General features: G+C 48.3%; 1 protein-coding gene across 4 annotated transcripts in view; it reads right to left on the reverse strand.

Moving 5' to 3' along the window:
• Positions 1–17104, reverse strand: part of GSG1L (GSG1 like) — a 56088-nt gene extending 38984 nt beyond the window's left edge. For all 4 annotated transcript variants that reach the window (XR_008433760.1, XM_053957772.1, XM_053957770.1 and 1 more), the window contains exon 1: positions 16367–17104. Coding sequence is in view for 3 of the 4 variants with exons in the window: in XM_053957772.1 (XP_053813747.1) it covers positions 16367–16667 (301 nt within the window). In the remaining variant the exon portion in view is untranslated. The remainder of the gene's footprint in view (positions 1–16366) is intronic.
• Between the last annotated feature and the right edge of the window lie 809 nt (positions 17105–17913).

The following is a 17913-nucleotide window of genomic DNA, read 5'->3' on the forward strand; positions in this document are numbered from 1 at the left end:
CACTCCCACCCCAGTCTCTCCAGGACCTCGGGGCTGTGTCACACTGGGGACAGACGTTCCCCTGTGCCCCCACCCACTGCCCCAGGGCTGGCCTTCCCTTGGGATTGCAGCCCGTGACCAGGGGTATGGGTTACAGGGAGCGCAGGAAATCCTTCCTTGCCGGGCCAGAGATGCTCTTTGCCAAGGGCAGGAGCAGTGCTGGGCTCGGTCTGGGGGGACACAGGGACAAACACCTCAGCAGGTGGCACTGGGAGGGCAGGGGCCTCTTTCACCTGTCGTAAACGTGGTGCCCGACCGGCGGGAAGAACGATGAGCGCTGACTCCAATGATTTCAGAAGGCTAATTAATTACTTTATTAAACTGTATTGTACTATAACTGTATTACACACTATTACACCAACAAGAACTATCACTAACTAACTAGCTAGAAAAGCAGTGACTCTCTCCTGAGAGTCCTGACACACACGTGGATCCAGCTGGTCAATGAATCCAAACAACCACCAGCAGAGTCCAATTATCAAATCACTCTTCAGTAAACAATCTCCACAGCACATTCCACGTGTGCACAACAAGGAGCAGCAGCGAGTGAGGTAAGAATTGTTTTCCTTCTTTCTCTGCTTCTCTCACAGCTTCTCTCAGGAAAAGCCCTGAGAAAGCCAAGCCTCTCTCTGTTCAGAGGACATGTGAATACCACATTCACCCACACTTTTGCCCTCCTTCTCATCACCAGACACTGCCTGTGCCCCACCCAGTGTGACCAAACCTCCCAGTGCTGGGGACACTGCCACGGGCACAGAGCTCTCCATACACAGATGTGACACACGTGACTGAGACAAAGCCTGAAGCACAAATGTATAGGGAAATGTATAAATGCTTTAAAAAAATGTTTAAAATGCAGGCAAATGCCTTGCTTTGAGCATCACAGCCTGTACCACTCCCTGTGCTCCAAATTAAACTCTCTCTGTTTAGCACCCCACCTTTGGCCTTGCAAGAATTCTTGAGGTGTTTCTGAACAGAAAATGTATCTTAGGGTGGATGCTTTGACCTTTCTTTTTACTTCTTCAGGTAACCAAAGATGATCAAATAATTCCTCTGCCCTGGGTGCATCCCTCCATCAAGTGTATGTGTTCCTTTTGATATGATGTGCTCCAAGGTGTGCTGGCACATCTGCCAGAGGTCATGGAATAGAGTCCATTTTGCCCTTTAAGATTTTAATTGATGCAAAGGCAGTTATAGGACTAGGCTGGTTTTTTAAAATTAGCTTTGCTCAGTTTTAATTACAAAGTTCAAAAGACTAATTTAGGAAAGATGAGCCATTAAAAAAGAATAAACAGTGAAATGCCACAGTGATGGTGAAGCCAGTGTATTTGTTTCTTATTTGTAATTCGGTGTGCATAAAAAGCAATATAAAGTGTTCACCTTTCTGGTGTCTTTGCTGGCAAGATTGAGATAAATGTAATCATTCAAATGATAGCTGTGCTGACATAAGAATCTATCATTATAATGCTATTATTACTACTTTTTATTTACTTTTTGCAGTTTTAAATCCATGCCAAATACACTGAGAGGTGATGTGTACGTAGTCTGTTGTCTATGTATAAGTAGCTATAAAAGAAAAGGTTCACTTGACATTGATATGCACATTTTGATATGTCCAGGGGAAGGATTTCTACTCTGTGAATCCAGAGGACAGCCAAGAAAAAAGGAAGTGACACTTGGTTTGCCAAAGCACCACCTCTGTTTCCAAAGGGGTGGGCAGGACAGGCTGTATCTGAGCAGAAGGAGTGTCAGGTGAGACAGTCAGCCACTTTTGGGGCAGACAGATGGAAAGATAACTGCTGGATCACAGAAATTACCAGCCCTGCACATTTCCTGTTCAGAGCAGGACCGTGACTTTTCCCACCCAAATTCTGAAATGCTCCAAGGATGGTAATACCCATCCCTTAGTGACTCAAAGATGGACTTTCTTCCCACTCTGGTCCACTTCTGGACAAGCGTTTCCTTATACCCAATCCAAATTCTGTGGCTGCTCTGGCACCAATGCAGTCATCCTTTGTCTGTTTGTAGGGACATGAACAGGCCCAGCTCCCCCAGGTTCTTTACTTTAGGTTCCTGACCAAGAAATCCAGATAAGTAAGTGGACTATGAAAGATACTCAGGTGTAAGTAGAAAACATTCTCATCCAGAGCCTTTGAGTTTAAGGGTATGAGGTTTTTCAGGAATTTTATTGACATAAAATCAAGGGAATACGGGGAGAGTGACCTCTAGATTTGGACTTGATATAAGCAGATTAAGCAGGATTTTTTGTTCTAGCCATATGGATCTGTGGTTTGGGTCTGTTTTTTTTTTGTGTGTTTGTTTTTTTTTTCTTTTGTCAAATGTAAGTTATTACTTTTATCACAGTTTTATTTGAACCTGACTTCAATCTGCCTCTCACTGATCATCCCTCACTTGTGTTACAGTGAATCCAAAGCCGTATTACTGGAAACCTTTAACAGATACCTGGCTCTCCAGAATGTTATCCCAAGACAGGCAAAGGAGAATGGCCTTTGCTACTAGAAAAACAGCACAGGCTGCTCTGAGAGCTGGTGGTGCCTTTCACCTCCTGGCAAGGGACAGAGTTTCTCTGAGTTGCCACTGTTTGGCTGCAGGTGCCTCATCTGCAGGACAGAGGAGAGGGTGGTCACAGGCTGCTGGGAGGAATGAGCATCCTCTTCCTCCCTCAAACTCAGCTTGCCCAGAACACCATCTCTCCCTGTGGTGAGGCCTCCAGTTTAAAAATCATGGACACAAAGTGCTGGAGTGTCCAGAAAAAGTCCTTTAGGAGTCATAGCAAAAAGAATGGCTGGAGGTAGAGGAGAGCCTGGTGGCACCTCACTTGCAATGGCTGACTGTGCCTGCCTTGCTGCTGAAGGGCATGGTAGGAACTGCACAAGCAGTTCCTGACTCTTCTCTTTGTTGTTCCTGCTGCTGGAACACTGGAAAACCCTCTTCCAATTTCAGTGGTAGCCACTGGTGGTATTTATAAAGCAGAGTCACACTTGCACATGCAGACATGCATCTCGCTGAGAACTGAAGATGTCAGCAGTGCTTTCACTGTTCCTCTTAGGATTTATTCTAAGTTATTTTTGGGTATCTTGTATAACTGATCTCTTAAGCCCTCTTAAGTTTAATTTTAGACTTGGCAGAGTTTATCCTGCTGTGCTGTCCTTTTCCAGATGCATCTTCTCCCCCTAACCAGGCTCCTGGAGAGTCTTTAGAGAATACAGAAAGACTGTTCAGAGAAGCAACAAGAAGAGTCTCTGGGATTCATCCCCTGAGAGCCCTGCCTTCACCCCTTTGTGGCTGTGATCCTGACAGGGGAGAAAGCCAAGGAGTGACCTCTCCTGCACTTCACTCAAGCAGAAAGAAGAGGTGGGACCTGGCTGGAATTCACTGCAGGAGCAGTGGCCATGGACAGTGCACGTGAGGCTCTGTGAGCTCAGCAGTCCCAGGGAGCTGCTGGAGGCTGAGCAGAGAGGGCTGACCAGCACCTAAGCAGCCACAGGCAAAGCACTTGGCACCAGCTTCTTCTGTGCCTTCCCAAGGGTGAGGTAGAAACATCACCTGTGCAAATCCTTGCAAAGGCAGTCCCTCCTAATCACACTGACCCTGCACGGGCTCAGCTGTGCCTCTGCTGGGCTTCCCGAGGAGGGGACATGTCACAGGGATCTGCAGGACTGCCAGATAGCAAGGGTCCAAAATTTATCTGTGGCTAATTAATTAATCTAATTCTGTATGTGTGCATGTCTGTGAGTATTTTTAACTTGCTGGGGAACTTCAAACTGGAGCAGCCAGAGAGTGGGAGGAGACACATCTGGAAAGACTGAGCTGGTGGGTGGGGAAGAGTCTTGAGGTTGTGTGGGTAATAGATGATGAAAATATCTGAGGGACCACCAGTGTGATGCCCCCATGCATCTGCAGTGGGAAGAGGTGGAGGTGTTCCAGCAGGATCTGCAGACCTGGGCAGGCAGAGGAGGAAGAGGAGCAAGTTTGGTGCTGGGGGGATGTTTCTGTGGCTGATGAAGGCACAGCTCTCTCTGAGGGTCTGTGTGGCCAGAGACATCAGTGTCAGGCTTGCACATGTGTGTGTGTCCAGCCTGGATGGGAAGGGCCCAGCAACAAACGGGTGAAGGAAAAAGAATTCCCTGGGACTTCTTTAAGCTTCCTGGGATCACGCTCAGCATCCTCTCAGACAAACTCCCTGGGACTTTGTTGTTACAGGATTTCTCCCATCCCATGCAGCTGGGGCAGCTGCCTCAGCTCTGCAGGGTGAATGCCTTCCAGCTCCAGGGCAGTGTGTACTGAGGAAAGCTCAGCTTTGGGGGCTGTGTGGTCTCAGGAAACCATTAGAGGAAGGTGTGGATTTGATCAGTCAGTGCCAGGAACACAGAGGAAGTTGTGGCAGTGTTAGGAGATGATCTCTCTGTCTTGCTTGCAGCATGAGGCCCATACTCCTTCTCCTCCTTCCTGCTCACAACATGCTGGGAAGCCCTGAGCTCCCAACTTCCCAAGCCTGTGCACGTTCCCATCATGGAAGCTGCCTCCTGTGTGCAGTGTCAGAGCGTGTGAGGAAGAGGCAGCAGGCGGTGCAGGGCAGGCCCTTGAGGCAGAGCTGTGCCTGGGGCAGGGTGAGCTGGAGAGAGCAGGGAGAGGAGGAGGCACTGCTGGCAAGAGCTGCACAGGCTGGAGGGGTCACCCGTGGTAGGTGGGTGAGTCCCAGACACCTCCCTTTCCCTACAAAGTGGAGGAGTGGGGCTGCCCCATTAACTGCCCCACTGAAGGGTCAGTGTCACACCCACAGGGCCAGCTGGGGCTGTGCTGGAGGCAAATCCTCACACCAAGGCAGAGCTCAGAGCTCAGCACCTCTCTAGCCTGAGCAATATATGAAAGCCCAACTTTCCCCCAAGTCCAATCCTGCCAGAAAATCGAGACAAACAAGTCCTAAAGAACCATCAGGTCCCACGGTTTGCTTGCTCCAGGGCACTGCCCTGCCCTGCCCTGCCCTGCCCACCTTGTGGGTACATCACACATCCCTGGCTGTGCCTTCCAGCGTGGAATTCCTCCCTGGAGGCAGCTGAAAGGCAGGTCTAGGTGCACAGAAATTGGGTCTGAACTCCAGCACACAGATGTTCATCCAAGCCCTGTGTGCCCTCTGCCTTTAAGCCTTTGGGAGACCTACGTTCTACTCCTTCCACCTAAAAGGTGTGGTTTGTTTGCTCCTGTCCTCAGGACCTCCAGGCCAGGAGCCTGGAGACTGGAAATGAGGAAGAAGGCAGAAAAAAACACCAAAAAAGCACTTCAAGACAATATTCTGTTTCTAACATGGCTGTTGTCATAGCAAAGAGCAGAATTTGATCTTCTGGGTCCTACTTATTGATCCAAGTTCTTTCCTCTTTGAACCAGGGGTAAATGCCTGATTAATAATGACAGCAGCAAAATAAAAACAACCCTGAAAAAACCCTATTTTGTATATCTTGCAATGACACAGTTTGAAAATATTCAAGTTAAATAAATTGACTTTAAAGAAATCTGGTAGTTCTGGCTGAACTCTGTTATAACTCTGCTTTTCATCTTGCAAAAAAAAAAAGAAGAAAGAAAAGCTGTCTGTATCCACTTACTCTGCATAAAATTTTACGAGTTCAAAAGTGCAGTTATGATGGAAATTTAAATGATTAAATTTCTTTTAAACAACATTCCCTTTTAGTAACACCCTGGCTCCCAGCCTACGACAGACAAGGTCCCCTTTTTTTCCCACTAGGCCCTAACACATCTTTATCTCTCCAATTATATCTGGAGTCATGTGATTCTGATGAGATCCCACATCATTTACTGAGAGTAAAATCATTGTATTTGTCTAAAAAAAGATGTAGCCCTCAAGGGATCCCAGCCTAGACGAGGCTGAGGACTCCAACACAACTTCAGTGAAAAAAAGTACTACATGAGGGAAAATAGAGGTTAATAGGCTCACTCAAACTGAGTTGTATCGGGTTAATTACCATCTGAAATATTCAAACTTTGATTAAAGTCATCTCAGAGCACTTAATTGACTTTTTTTTCCTAATGAAAAATAGAGTGTTAATCTGTAAAACCAACACTTTCCAGTTGACCCTGTTGATTTTGCTGGAACAATATTTTCTTCTGGAAAATAAACAAGCTCACACAGAACTGCACAAAAACATGTCTTGAACCATGCAGATAATTATTTTCTCTTCCTCTGACAGCTGCCACTCATTGCTGCTGCCCATCAATGTTTCTTCTACCTCTAAATATCTTGAGAATTTGCCCAATTTCTCAGCGATTGCTCACAGCCTGTGTTGCCTTTGGGATTGCTTTTAAAGCTGAATGCTGTGCTGCTGTTCTCCTTCAGCAAACCCAATCCCTTCCAACTTCCTACGTCTCAAAGTGGGAAAGTGTAAAGCTTCCCACTTTCCCATTTCAGGCTTGCACTTCTCCTGAGTTTGCACATTCCCAAAGGAATGTTGCTAATTTTACCCCAGAGGTCCCATTCCCACGGTGGAGTTCCCTGCTGGGTGGTTGGAGCAGGGAAGGGCTGTGCAGGGCAGGGAGTGTGGGCAGGGCTGGGAATGCTGGTGGTGCTGCCTGGGACTATGCCATGGCAACTGCTTGTTCCAGGCTGCAACTCTCCCTGATGTGAAAAATCTTAGCCAGCATCTCAAAGCAAACATCTCCACGGGCTGCTCTCAAATCATGTCTAATTGAAAGCCAGCCAAGTCACAAGATTCAGCTGATTATCTTGGTGAGACCTGAAGGATGTGTACACACATCCATCATTTGGAGAGCTGGGAAGGAGTTTGGGTTTCCAAGTGATTGTGAAAATCGGGGGAACAGCAGTGCTGAGAGAGGTTTTCAATGATTTTGGTGTCAAATTAGAGCTGACTTCATTAAATCAAGGAGCTCTGAGTTGATTTAAGCAATTGAAGCTGTAGAATGGAAAGGGGAGGGTTTCACCTGCTCATCCCAGAGGTGACACACTGTGCTGACCCTGAGCCAATGTAAATATGCCAAAATAAACTAGATATTGGCAGTCCAGGATCCCTGAGACACCCAGAAAACTGGGAAAGACAAAGCCCAATGCTCTTCACAGAGGATGTAGCTGCTGTATGTCCCTCACCATACGAAGTCTTTCCTTCTCCTGTCCTCCTGTGCCTGCCCTGGCTGCTCTTTGGGTTTAGATGCCCCGTTTTTCCAGGCAGGAACCTCTGGCTTGGGGTATGGAAACAGGTAACTTTAACCTTTTCTCCGTGACTTTTAAATGAAGTGAACTGCAGCACACTGGAAATGAATATCTAGTTTTGAAATCAAGTGAAAAAAGTTGTGCTTGCATTTCTTCTTGTGAACCTCATTCCCAAGCATGTACCCAATAACTTTGAAACAAATTCTCATTAGTGTTTTCTGTCTGCCTGGGTGATGCACAGTGAAATCATGCTGTATGGTGAGGTTTTTTGGTCCCTCCAAACCTAGTGAGTCTAAGCATGGTGAAATGTCTCTACTTCTCAACTGATTTTCCACATTGTGAGCATGGTTTGAGTCCTTTTTGTAGCCAAATGGAAAGTGGAACACAGGAAAGTGGATTTTGTTTGCCTGTGGCTATTCTACAAGCCATGTCATTCCATAGTAATTACATCTGCTTCTTTTTGCTCACTGGCTTTTGTATTCCTTCCTAAGCTAGATCAGCAAAGGTTGATGCTGCCTTTTGGTTTAGCAACAAGAACACTGATGTTACACCAATTTGTGACTAACAGAGGGTCCTGGTTTCAGCAGCCCTGTTCCCTGCTATCCTGGTTTCAGCAGGGATAGAGTCAGTTTGGTTCCTGTAGCAGGTACAGGGCTGAGTGCTGGGTTTAGCATGAGAACAGTGCTCACAACACAGAGGTGCCTTGGGTGCTGCTGAGCAGGGCTTGCCCAAATCAAGGACTTTGCAGTGCCTCCTGCTCTGCCACTGAGGAGGTGCACAAAAAGCAGGACAGCTGACCTGAGCTGGCCAGGGGGATATTCCAGACCACAGAATGTGCTGCTCCGTGTGTAAATTGGGGAGAGTTTGCTGGGAGCTGCCAGTCACTGCTTTGGGCTGGGCTGGGCAGCAGTGAGCAGCTGCACTGTGCAACACTTTTGGGGAGGGTTTAGTCCTCTGTCTCCCCTTTTCTCTATTTTTATTACTTCTTATTGTTGTATCTTACTTTATTGCAATTATTAAGGTGTTATTTTCTCAGCCCACTGATGTTGCCTTCCTCTGGCTCTCCTCCCCAGTCCATTGGGGCAGGAGTGAGCGAGGGGCTGAGCAGCACTTAATTATCAGCTGTTAAACCACAACAACCTGTACATCCCAGTTGTGAGATCTGCCAGTCAGCCAGTTCTCCTAACCCCACATAAGGAAAGTTTTAACATCAGGATTGAGTCTGGTGTAATTTAAAACTCACGGGGATACCACAGTGATTGATCTTCTATCCCTTATGCATTTCCTCAGCCCTGAAAGCATCTGCTCATATTTTGCACTGACACTGGGGTAAGGCATCTCAGTTCCCTTTGAAATCTGGGACCTGTGTGTTAATCTTCCAGCACTTTGAAGTTTATCCCATTTACAAGGAGCTACCAGAACTCCTCAGATGTTTCCTTTAAGGCTACTGGGTTAAATGGCTGAGAACAGACACATCCAAACACTCATGAGGAACAGTAACATATCTAATAAGGAGTAGTTAGCTGCCTGGTCCCTGACTTTGCTCCGTGATGAGGCTCAGCCTGCAGGGCCTTTATGTCCATGTTTTATGGATGATAGATGTTCACACAGCTAGTGTGCCCAGCAGGATCAGGAGGACCTAAAATCCAAAACTCCCAGAGCACCGCAGACACAAAATATCCCCAACATGCTATAAAAACCTGAATGTCTGCAATAAAGCAATCACCACCACAGAAATCACAGCTATCATGTACCACAGGAAGGGAGCAAGAGTTTGTGTGAGGAACAGGAATAAATCTGTACATTCCTATGGCCAGACCTATCTCATCCTGAAAGCAAAATACCAGGGATTTGCTGGGAGGAGTTCACAAGTGCTTTTCTGCAATGGATCCTTCCCATGCTGTAGAGGAAGGCAAAAATTTGTTACTCTCCCTGTTATCTAGCCTGAGGGAGATTTCCCTTCTGATCCCAAATTAGATCATCAGTTTAATGTTCAGTGCATGAGCAGCCATACCAATTAGATCCTGAGCAGCTGTAATAATGTCAGCAGTGGCTGAGCAGCCTCCTCACACACTGCCTCCACCTGGAGCCAATTTCTGCTGCTTTAGATTAGAGAAGGCATTAAAACCTCCACAAAACGTGATGGGCACCCAGTCAGCAGCTATTTTTCCCTTGGCTCCTGCTGGTGCCCAGCAGCCCCCCCAGGGCAGGGATGTCACGGAGCAGGCACTGTGTGAGCCAGGGAGGCAAGAGGGCTCCTCCCAGACATCCTCAAACACCAACACATCAGCTATGCAGGACTCACTCCAAGCTTTCTCGTGCCAGAAATGTTCCTCTTCTCTCCTGCAGTTCTTCCTGGCACTTTGGAAGGCTCCATTTCAGCCCATGGGTTTCCTTTGCTCACACTGCCCTCTGTGGAGGTGACGTCCAGACACACTCGGAGGGAACCTGTCCTTGGATTGTCACTTTCCCCCCTCAGTTATGAGTTAATGAAGTCATATTATTTTCTTTGTCCTTACAAGTGTGAGGTATCACTGCATCCCCTCTAGCTCATCAGTCTGGTGCACTACAGAACGCCAGCTTTCTTTTCTTGAAGGAGATTCTCTTTTCCTTATCTACCTTGGAAATCCCACTCTGCACCTATTTCACCTTCCCCTTTTTCTTACCATAGCCGTGCACCGTGGCGTTTACAAAACACACTGGTGCTGCCTGTGGTGCTGATTTTTCCCTAGAATAACCTCTTTTTCATGTCACAGCACTTGGCAGCTCCCAGCCACCCCACAGACAAATACTGGCCCCCAACTTGGTTCTTATTTTCCCCCTGCAATTGGCACCTACCTGTGACCTCACAGAGCTTTAGGCCTCGGCATCTGGTGCTTTTAACCTTCTTTAAAATGTAATGCTGTTCTTACAACTCTGTCAGGCCAGCTCACATTTTCAGTTAGGCAGAAAAATCTCCCCTCTGTAATGCCAATATTCCCAGATTTTGTGTGGCATGTACGTAAGAGGCGCATTCAAAGCAGGATTATTCTCTTCAAATTAAAACTTCTGTGTTGGGAATTGCAGCGTCTTAGATTCTCTTTTGGCCAGTGAGGCAAACACGTAATCCCAGGGCTCAGCTGATCCCACAGGAGGAGCAGTGTAACCTCCCAAGGAGTGCTCCCTGCTCTCTGTAATGAGGATGTTGATCAGTTTGGGCACAGACACCTACGTTTGCTGATGGCCACGGGCTGGCTGCAGGATTCATCTCGCCTTTATTTTTTTAGGTGACACAAATTGTATCCCTAGCTCTTTTTTTTTTTTTTTTTTTTTTTCCCTAGGTTGCTAATCCCAGCAGTAACAGAATCAGTCCCAAAAGCAAATTTGAGGACAACTAGAAACAGCTGGTCTCCACTGGGATAATTCTCCCTTTGTATTACTTGCCACAGTCTCCTTGTAAGACTGTTCTTCAGTCAGTTTACAATGTATTTATCCCAGTGATAATCAATAAAATAAAGTAAGTCTGCAATACAGGTTGATGCAAAAGGCCTCCCTGCTTCACTGTCTTTGTGTTGTCTCCTGTGACAGATATTTAGGGAAGCCAGTGGCAGATATTTAGAGAAGAACAAAGGGGTGGGCACAGGGTGATTCTGCTCCTGTGCTCCCCTTGTCCCACCAGTACTGCAGCAGCAGTTTGGGAATTGCTCTAAAATCATCCTGTCAGTAACAGGAGGTTTGGTCTCTGGATCCATGCAATTCCCAGTTTTGGCCATCTCAACATTCCCTGGCAGGCAGCTCTGCAGGAAGGAGTACTTATTTTTATCTGTTGTGCATTTTTTGTTCTGGAATCATGGAAGCAGTCAATGGTGTGTGTTGTCTGAGCTCTGTCATTGTCACTTGATCCCCACCAATGGGACATCTCTGTGCCCCGGGCCTTCTGTCCAGCCTGGAGCTCAGGCTGTTCAGTGCTCCCCAGTCTGGAGCCTGCCTGCCTCTCCCTCTGTTCTCACCATCCTCCCCACTCTCTGCAGCTCTTCTGGAAAGAATTTTCACTAGGACATTCCACCAAATATTTTTTTGCAAATCCACAGAAACTGGGTCTAATCCATTACCCTTATCTGATAAGTGGTTCATCTTGGTAAATGATTTACCTTTAATAAACCCATACCTTTGATAAAACCTATTTGTTGCCATGCAATGAGTGCTTTCTCAGAAAACTGTCCTAAAATCCCTGGGTCAAATGGCCTGTACAATTTTTCTGCTTTTCTTTAAAATAGCGATGTACAGATTCTTCTAAACCTGCATTTTCATGTAGCAATTATTTCAACATCCTCAGATGGAGATTATCCTAGCCCCCTGGGTTCAGTTCCTCTAGCACTGGAAATTTTATCTTTAATACAGAGCTCTACCTCCTCCATTCCTTTTACCACTCTTTCCTTCCTAACAATTTATAACTAGCACTTTTTACATTCCGGTCATGCGAATAAACCTGCCAGGTTTCAGTCATGCCAATTATATTGTATTTCTCATAATCCAGCAAGAATTCCCGAGTCCTCTTGCTTTTAATTATATACTCACAAGGTACTTCTCCCCAGCCCCTCTCTGGGCAGGCACCTGTGGTGAATCACTGTGATGTGTGATTATCACAGGGGCGGGGGACAGAGGTGTTGCAGAACCACTCTGCAGCTGTGAAAGGCTGTGGCAAGTTCTGGTGTTTATGGCACAGATTTACTCATTTCTGCAGGAGAAACCTCTCTCCCTCTCTGGCTTCTCCTCAAGGCACATTCAGAGCCCACACTTCTGACCAGTTTTGACATTTACATCCAATCTAAATTCCACTCTCCCGTTTCCTCCTTCAGGAGTAAAGGGTGGCACAGAGCACACAAAGGGCTACAGACCCCTTGCCCTCCAAAAAAATTCATTCCAAACCCACAAAACAAGCCGTGCATACTCATTCCTGCTCTCCTGATTTCCGGGGAGCATGGTCAGCATCCTTGTTTATTTAATGGGACAGTGCTGTTAAAGGGCAGCTGGGCAGCTGCTCTTCCCCTCTGGCTGTGGATGTTAATACTGAGCTTGTCTGTTCACTGGCAACTAAAGCAAGGTCTGAGTTCATGGGTTTTTCTATTAACATCAAAGCAAACACACAATTGAGCGAAACTGACTGACTTTTCATTGCTTCCAAGCAACTCCAACTACTTCCTACACTCAAACTCCCCTTTAGAATTTGATATGCCACCTTGCCTACTTAATGTGTTAATTTTTTCATGGTGTGTGTGTTCCTGAGTCATGGAATCCACTAGCAAGTTCACCACTGCTGCTGTCAGTGCAGAACTTCTGTGGTGCCTTGTGAGGTGCCCAAGCACAGACTGCGTGTGTGCAACAAGATACATGCCCAAAGTCTCATTTAAAAAGAAATTAAATGCTGGTGAGCTTGGCTCTGAGACATCTGGCCCTGGCCAAGGAGTTCACAGCCCAGGAGGAGGCTCCAGGTGCAGAACAGGGCTCATGAGCAGCACAGTCTGCAGAGCTTTATCCTCATCCCCTCCTGAGGTTGGGTGTGTGTTGCTCCTACAGAAGGCACCTCCACCTGTGCGGCATCCAAAGCACTGAACCCACTCTGAAAGGACAACCTCTTTCTGGCAGACTGGGATTCAGCACACTTTTGGGTCAGAAATTGTGCTAAATAATTACAGGACTCCCCCACCAATGCAATAGAAGTGCTCCAGTCCCTCTTTTTCCCAGAGGGGATTCACAATTACATTTCTCAGGTACTAAATGCTTTTTGAATTCTTGATCTGTCCTAGCCATGCTGGGTAAAAATAAACTCTAGATTCACAAATTATTTCAGAAATAATCACAGCATTCAATCTCTGTTAGAGCTGTCAGTGGAAACCAGAAACTGGCACCAAGAGGCAGGCACGCTCCACTGGGCTCTGCACAGAGTGGATGGCATGCTGCTTGCACCTCAGCCTCTGGAATCTAAATGCACTTTGCAGATAAACAGGGGCAAGGAGAAGACACTCGAAAATTTGTTTGCTTGCTGCCTAAATGTCATTTTAAGGTGTGACTGAGTCCCAGCCCCTGCAGCCAACGGGGAGCCCTGGAATCCTGTTCCCTGCAGCATCAGCCTGCTGGGAGCTGGTCCTGTTGGCACTACAAGATCTGCTGTGTTGCAGCTGCACCAGTGCAGGGAACAGAAAGTTTTGACAGTGTGGCTGGAGGAGAGAGAAGTCAAACCCTGGTGGCTGGAGGAAGAATGTGGCTCGTAGCTGCGAAGGTTTGGAGGCTCTGGAGATTTTTGGCAGTGCCATGATCACACTGAGAGCTCCTGGCATTGACATGTGCCTGGTGGGATCCAGCACAGAATCACAGAGGACCCTGCATGGGAGGGGACCCACAGGGGTCATCAAATCCAGCTCCTGGCCCTGCACACACCCCACCAATCCCACCCTGTGCCTGAGGGTGCTGTGCAGACACTGCTGGAGCTCTGGCAGGCTCAGTGCTGGGACCAGTACCCTGGGCAGCCTGTTCCAGTGCCCAAACACCCTCTGGGGGAAGAACCTTTTCCCAATATCCAACCTAAACCTGCCCTGACACAACTTGAGGCCATTCCCTTGGATCCTGTCAGTGGTCACGACAGAAGATAGCAGTGCCTGGCCTTCCCTTCCCCTCATGAGGAAATTATAGACTGTGATGAGGTCTCCTCTCACATTGTTCAAATTCAGACATCAGTGAGTCAGGGAGGAATCAGGGATGGGATGGGAGCTGTGGGAATGTGCTGACCACGGGCTCTGGCCATATGTTCTGCTGACAAAGTGTGAGGCTGTGAGTGACTGTGGAAGGGACTTTGCCTGGAGCAAGGCTGCTGCTGCAGACACTTCAGAGTGCTGCTGGTAGAGCTTTAAGAAAGATGCTATTGACAGTGTACAGTGCATTTGAGCTGGGGATTTTGACTAATTTAATACATCACTATTTATACAATGCTATTTAACACACAGCCATGACTGTGTGACTTGTGGTGCCTGCAGGACTGGGCTCAGCAGGTGTGCTGAGGATGGGGATGAGCCTCTGGGGTGGATTGCTCACAGGGAGATTGACTGGGGGCTGTCTGTGTAAGCACAGCCCTGTGCTGCTGGGCTGGGGCTGGAGCCTCGGGGCCCTGCAGCTCAGATAGAATGATCATCAGTCAGGCTGCAAAAGGCCATGACAACACTCTGACAGTCTGGCATTACAAAGCCATCAGTCTGAGTGAAGAGCTGTCGGGTATTTTATGTTGGCACTATTAGGGACAAATTTAGACCCGTGTCCATTACATTGTTCCTGTCCTTCCCAGGAGAAGATATGGTAAATCTGAAAGAGGCAGCTGTCTGTCTAAGCCAGTATATCCCTGTACCTGCCTGGGTTATTTCCAAAGGTTGGTCACTCCTAGTCTGCTAACTGAAGAGTTTCAGATAAGAGGCAACACTCACTGAGCTGCTGTGGGGGTGTGGGGAGGGAGAAGCAACCCCTTCTCTCCTGCTTCCACCATAACTTTTTAAAGCTGGCTTCCAGCTCTCTCCTGAAATCACCCACTACAGCACAGCTTTGTTTACCCAGTACAGAATAGATCACTGTTTCTCTTCTCCCACAGATAACTCACTTTTCTGAGTGGGCTAGAGTCACACAGTTACAACTTACCTCACACATAAATCTGGACTTGGAAAGATTTCAGTATCTGCCAGAAATATGGGCATCCTTGATCATGCCAACCCCAGCTAAGATGCTCAAAAAGCCAGAGAGTCTTAGGCTGCTCACTCAGGCTGCTGTGGCCTAAGCTGATTCCCAAATCAGTAAGACAAATAAGCTTTTTTTTTCCTGTATTTTTCTTTTTAACATCAAGAGTGTTGCTTTGGAGCTCTCATTTCAGCCTGGAGCTGTTGCAGTCCCAAGGCTGGAGTTCATGAACTTTTCTTTTTTAACATTAAATTGAGTTTTAATAAACAACTAATTCTGCAAGTACTCTCCTCAAAAACACCAGGGAGAATACACAACCCCTTGGGATGAAACTGGCTGTGAGCACTTCCCCAGGTTTGCCCCATTTAATAGTACATTCTCACAGAGAATTCTATCAATTTTACCAGAATTCTACCCTAAACTTCCCATTACCAGAGGGGCTGTGTTCTCAGAGACATAACACATCCATGGTTGACTGTTCCTCTCTCCCAGCAGTGAAGAGCCAACTCCCTGATCTACTCCTAGGGCAATGGCAGGTTGGGATGGGATGGGATGGGGACAGCCCAGTGAGGATCAAGTCTCCACAACCCATCCTCTCATACTGAGTCACATCTGTAAACTTTATTTTTCAGTCACATAATCTAGAAAAGAGCTCTTTCAAAAGCAGAGTGTGGATATTAGCTCTAGCAGACAGCTCTGGGAGTAGGGGCTGTCAGTTTGCATCTGCTGAGATTTAAATTGGTCCCCGGGCAGCTGCCTGCCATCCACCCTCCAGTGTTTTATTCCTTGGGAAGTGCCAGCCTACAGCAGAGGAAATGAATGCACTGATAAGCTGGAGAGATGTCTTTTTGAGTGCTTCCCAGCAAGTAAATGGCTGAGCAGGGAACAGAAATGAGCTTTCTTGTGCCCGGTTGAGCCCTTTAACTGCATTTCTCTGTTCAATAAACATACACTCCAGGGAGGGCCGGCGGGCGGTCATTTACTTCAGCGAGAGCAGAAAAGAGGCAAAAGCTGGTAAAACCCGCGGCCTCTGTGCTGCCCCTGCCAGCCAGCCCGCTGTCCTGGGGGCGATTGCTGTCGGATGCCAGGAGCTGCCGGAGGAGCGCGGCCGCTGCCTCCGTGCGCTCCGGGAGCGGCTGCGGGAGCGCTGCCCGCCCGGCGCCTGCAGCGCCCGCCCGGGCGGCACACGCGGCTGCTCCGGGCTCGGCTGGCTCGGCTGGAGAGCTCAGACCCTGCAGCAGCCAGCAGGTAAACAAGCAAATGCCTGCCCTCGCAGGAAACAGGTTGCTTTTCAACAAGGAACTGTTAGACCCCTGCCTCTCTCCGCAGGGCGAAGCCGCTCTGAGGTACGGCACAGAACGGCTCGCCCGTCGCTTATCACACCGAGGCGAACACAAAGCAACACAGGCTGGGAAGAAGTTGTTTTATACTTACCAGCAGCATTGATATTTTCCTCACAGGAGTACCAGATCCCAGTGTGGAAATACCTGAAAAGGAAGCGGTCATCTCCCGTCTCCCAGCTGTAATGAACCACATTCTGGTTCGTCTCATTTGCAGTCTCATTCCCGCCGTAGTTGAGGCAGTTTGTCTTCTTCTCTTTCCCACAGCTCGGCTTGGGGACCCTCTGTGTGCCCTCACACCAGTGGGTCGTGATAAAAGCTGTTGTAGAGAAGAGGAGAGCCATCAGATTCAGACTCACTGCTAGCAGGGCTCTGCATCTTCGATTTGTCTTCATGGTAAATCCGCCCTCCCTCCCCCTCCTGCTGAGAGAAGAAGTCAAAGGGGTTTGTTTTATTTGGGAGGGGGGGGTGGGTTTCAAAGCCTCTCACGATTCAGAATCCAGTTGTCCAGGCACCAAAACTCTCAGCTTCTTCCAGTCTGCTGCTGAAGCGGTGAAGGAAGCTCTGCAGCCACACTCCCATTCTTCCCCTTCACTTGAAACCCTGCCTTTGTTGGTTAGAGCAGCAGCTGCCGGCGCGGCAGCGGGGCCGGTCTCTCGCAGCCGCGGAGCTTCAGCGCGCTGAGGGGAGCGGAGCGGCTCTGCCTCCCGAGGAGCCCCAGAGGCGAGTGAACATCTGCTCGGGTACCGCACATCATCCTCCCGAGGGGCTCCGCAGCCTCCTCCGCCGGGAGACACCTGCAGGCTGCCAGGCTCGCTGTCCCCTGCTCCCGTAGGATGGGCAGGAGCGGCTCAGCGTGCGGCAGGAGGAGGCAGGGACAGCTGCCACCCGCTGCCACCCGCTGCCACCGTGCCCGGCACCGCTCGGAGCCCTCTGCAGCACGCCGGGCTGGGGGAGGCGTCACGGCTCAGTCCCGAAAAGAATTATTATTATTATTATTATTAATATTATTATGATGTGCAGCCCTGAAAGGCATTTTTGGTATATCCCGGAGTAGAGATTCGTCCAGGAGGAGGAGGGATGGAGTGGTACTTTGGCATTTCTGCTCTGAGCTAGAGAGTAGTAAATCCAGGGCTTGATTCTGCTTTCGGCATATTGGGGCAAATCTCTTTCTTCAGAGGCTTGCTCTGGCAGCCCCAGAGGAATTTAGATTTGAGTGTGTGATGTGTGAAACCCACATCTTTCACAACACCAAGTGGAGCCCCTTGCCCAGGCTTTTATTCCCAGACACAGCTCTTGCAGATGTTTTGGTTGAAGTGGATTTGGAGGAAATTCTGTAGGTCCTGCTTTGTGCAGACGGACAGAACTAATTAGAGCAAACCCTTGGCTTTATTCACCAGATGGCAATGCCCAGAACAGGGAGCAGTTAATACTCAATATCTCATTTCCAAATAGAAGTGTACTGTCCTCTCACGATGTCCAGCTGGCTCGTAGAGTTTCTGACCCCTCTGCACATTGCTCAGAGCTCTCTGCTGGGTGCTGAGTGCCTGGAGGAGCAGAGCACCTGAGGGTGGTGGAGGCACAACCCATGAGACCCCGTGCCCAGCACTGAGGCTGGCCACGCTTGTCACACAATGGTTC

The sequence above is a fragment of the Vidua chalybeata genome, chromosome 16 (assembly GCF_026979565.1).
Source record: "Vidua chalybeata isolate OUT-0048 chromosome 16, bVidCha1 merged haplotype, whole genome shotgun sequence".
In the NCBI taxonomy this organism is placed as follows: Eukaryota; Metazoa; Chordata; class Aves; order Passeriformes; family Viduidae; genus Vidua; species Vidua chalybeata.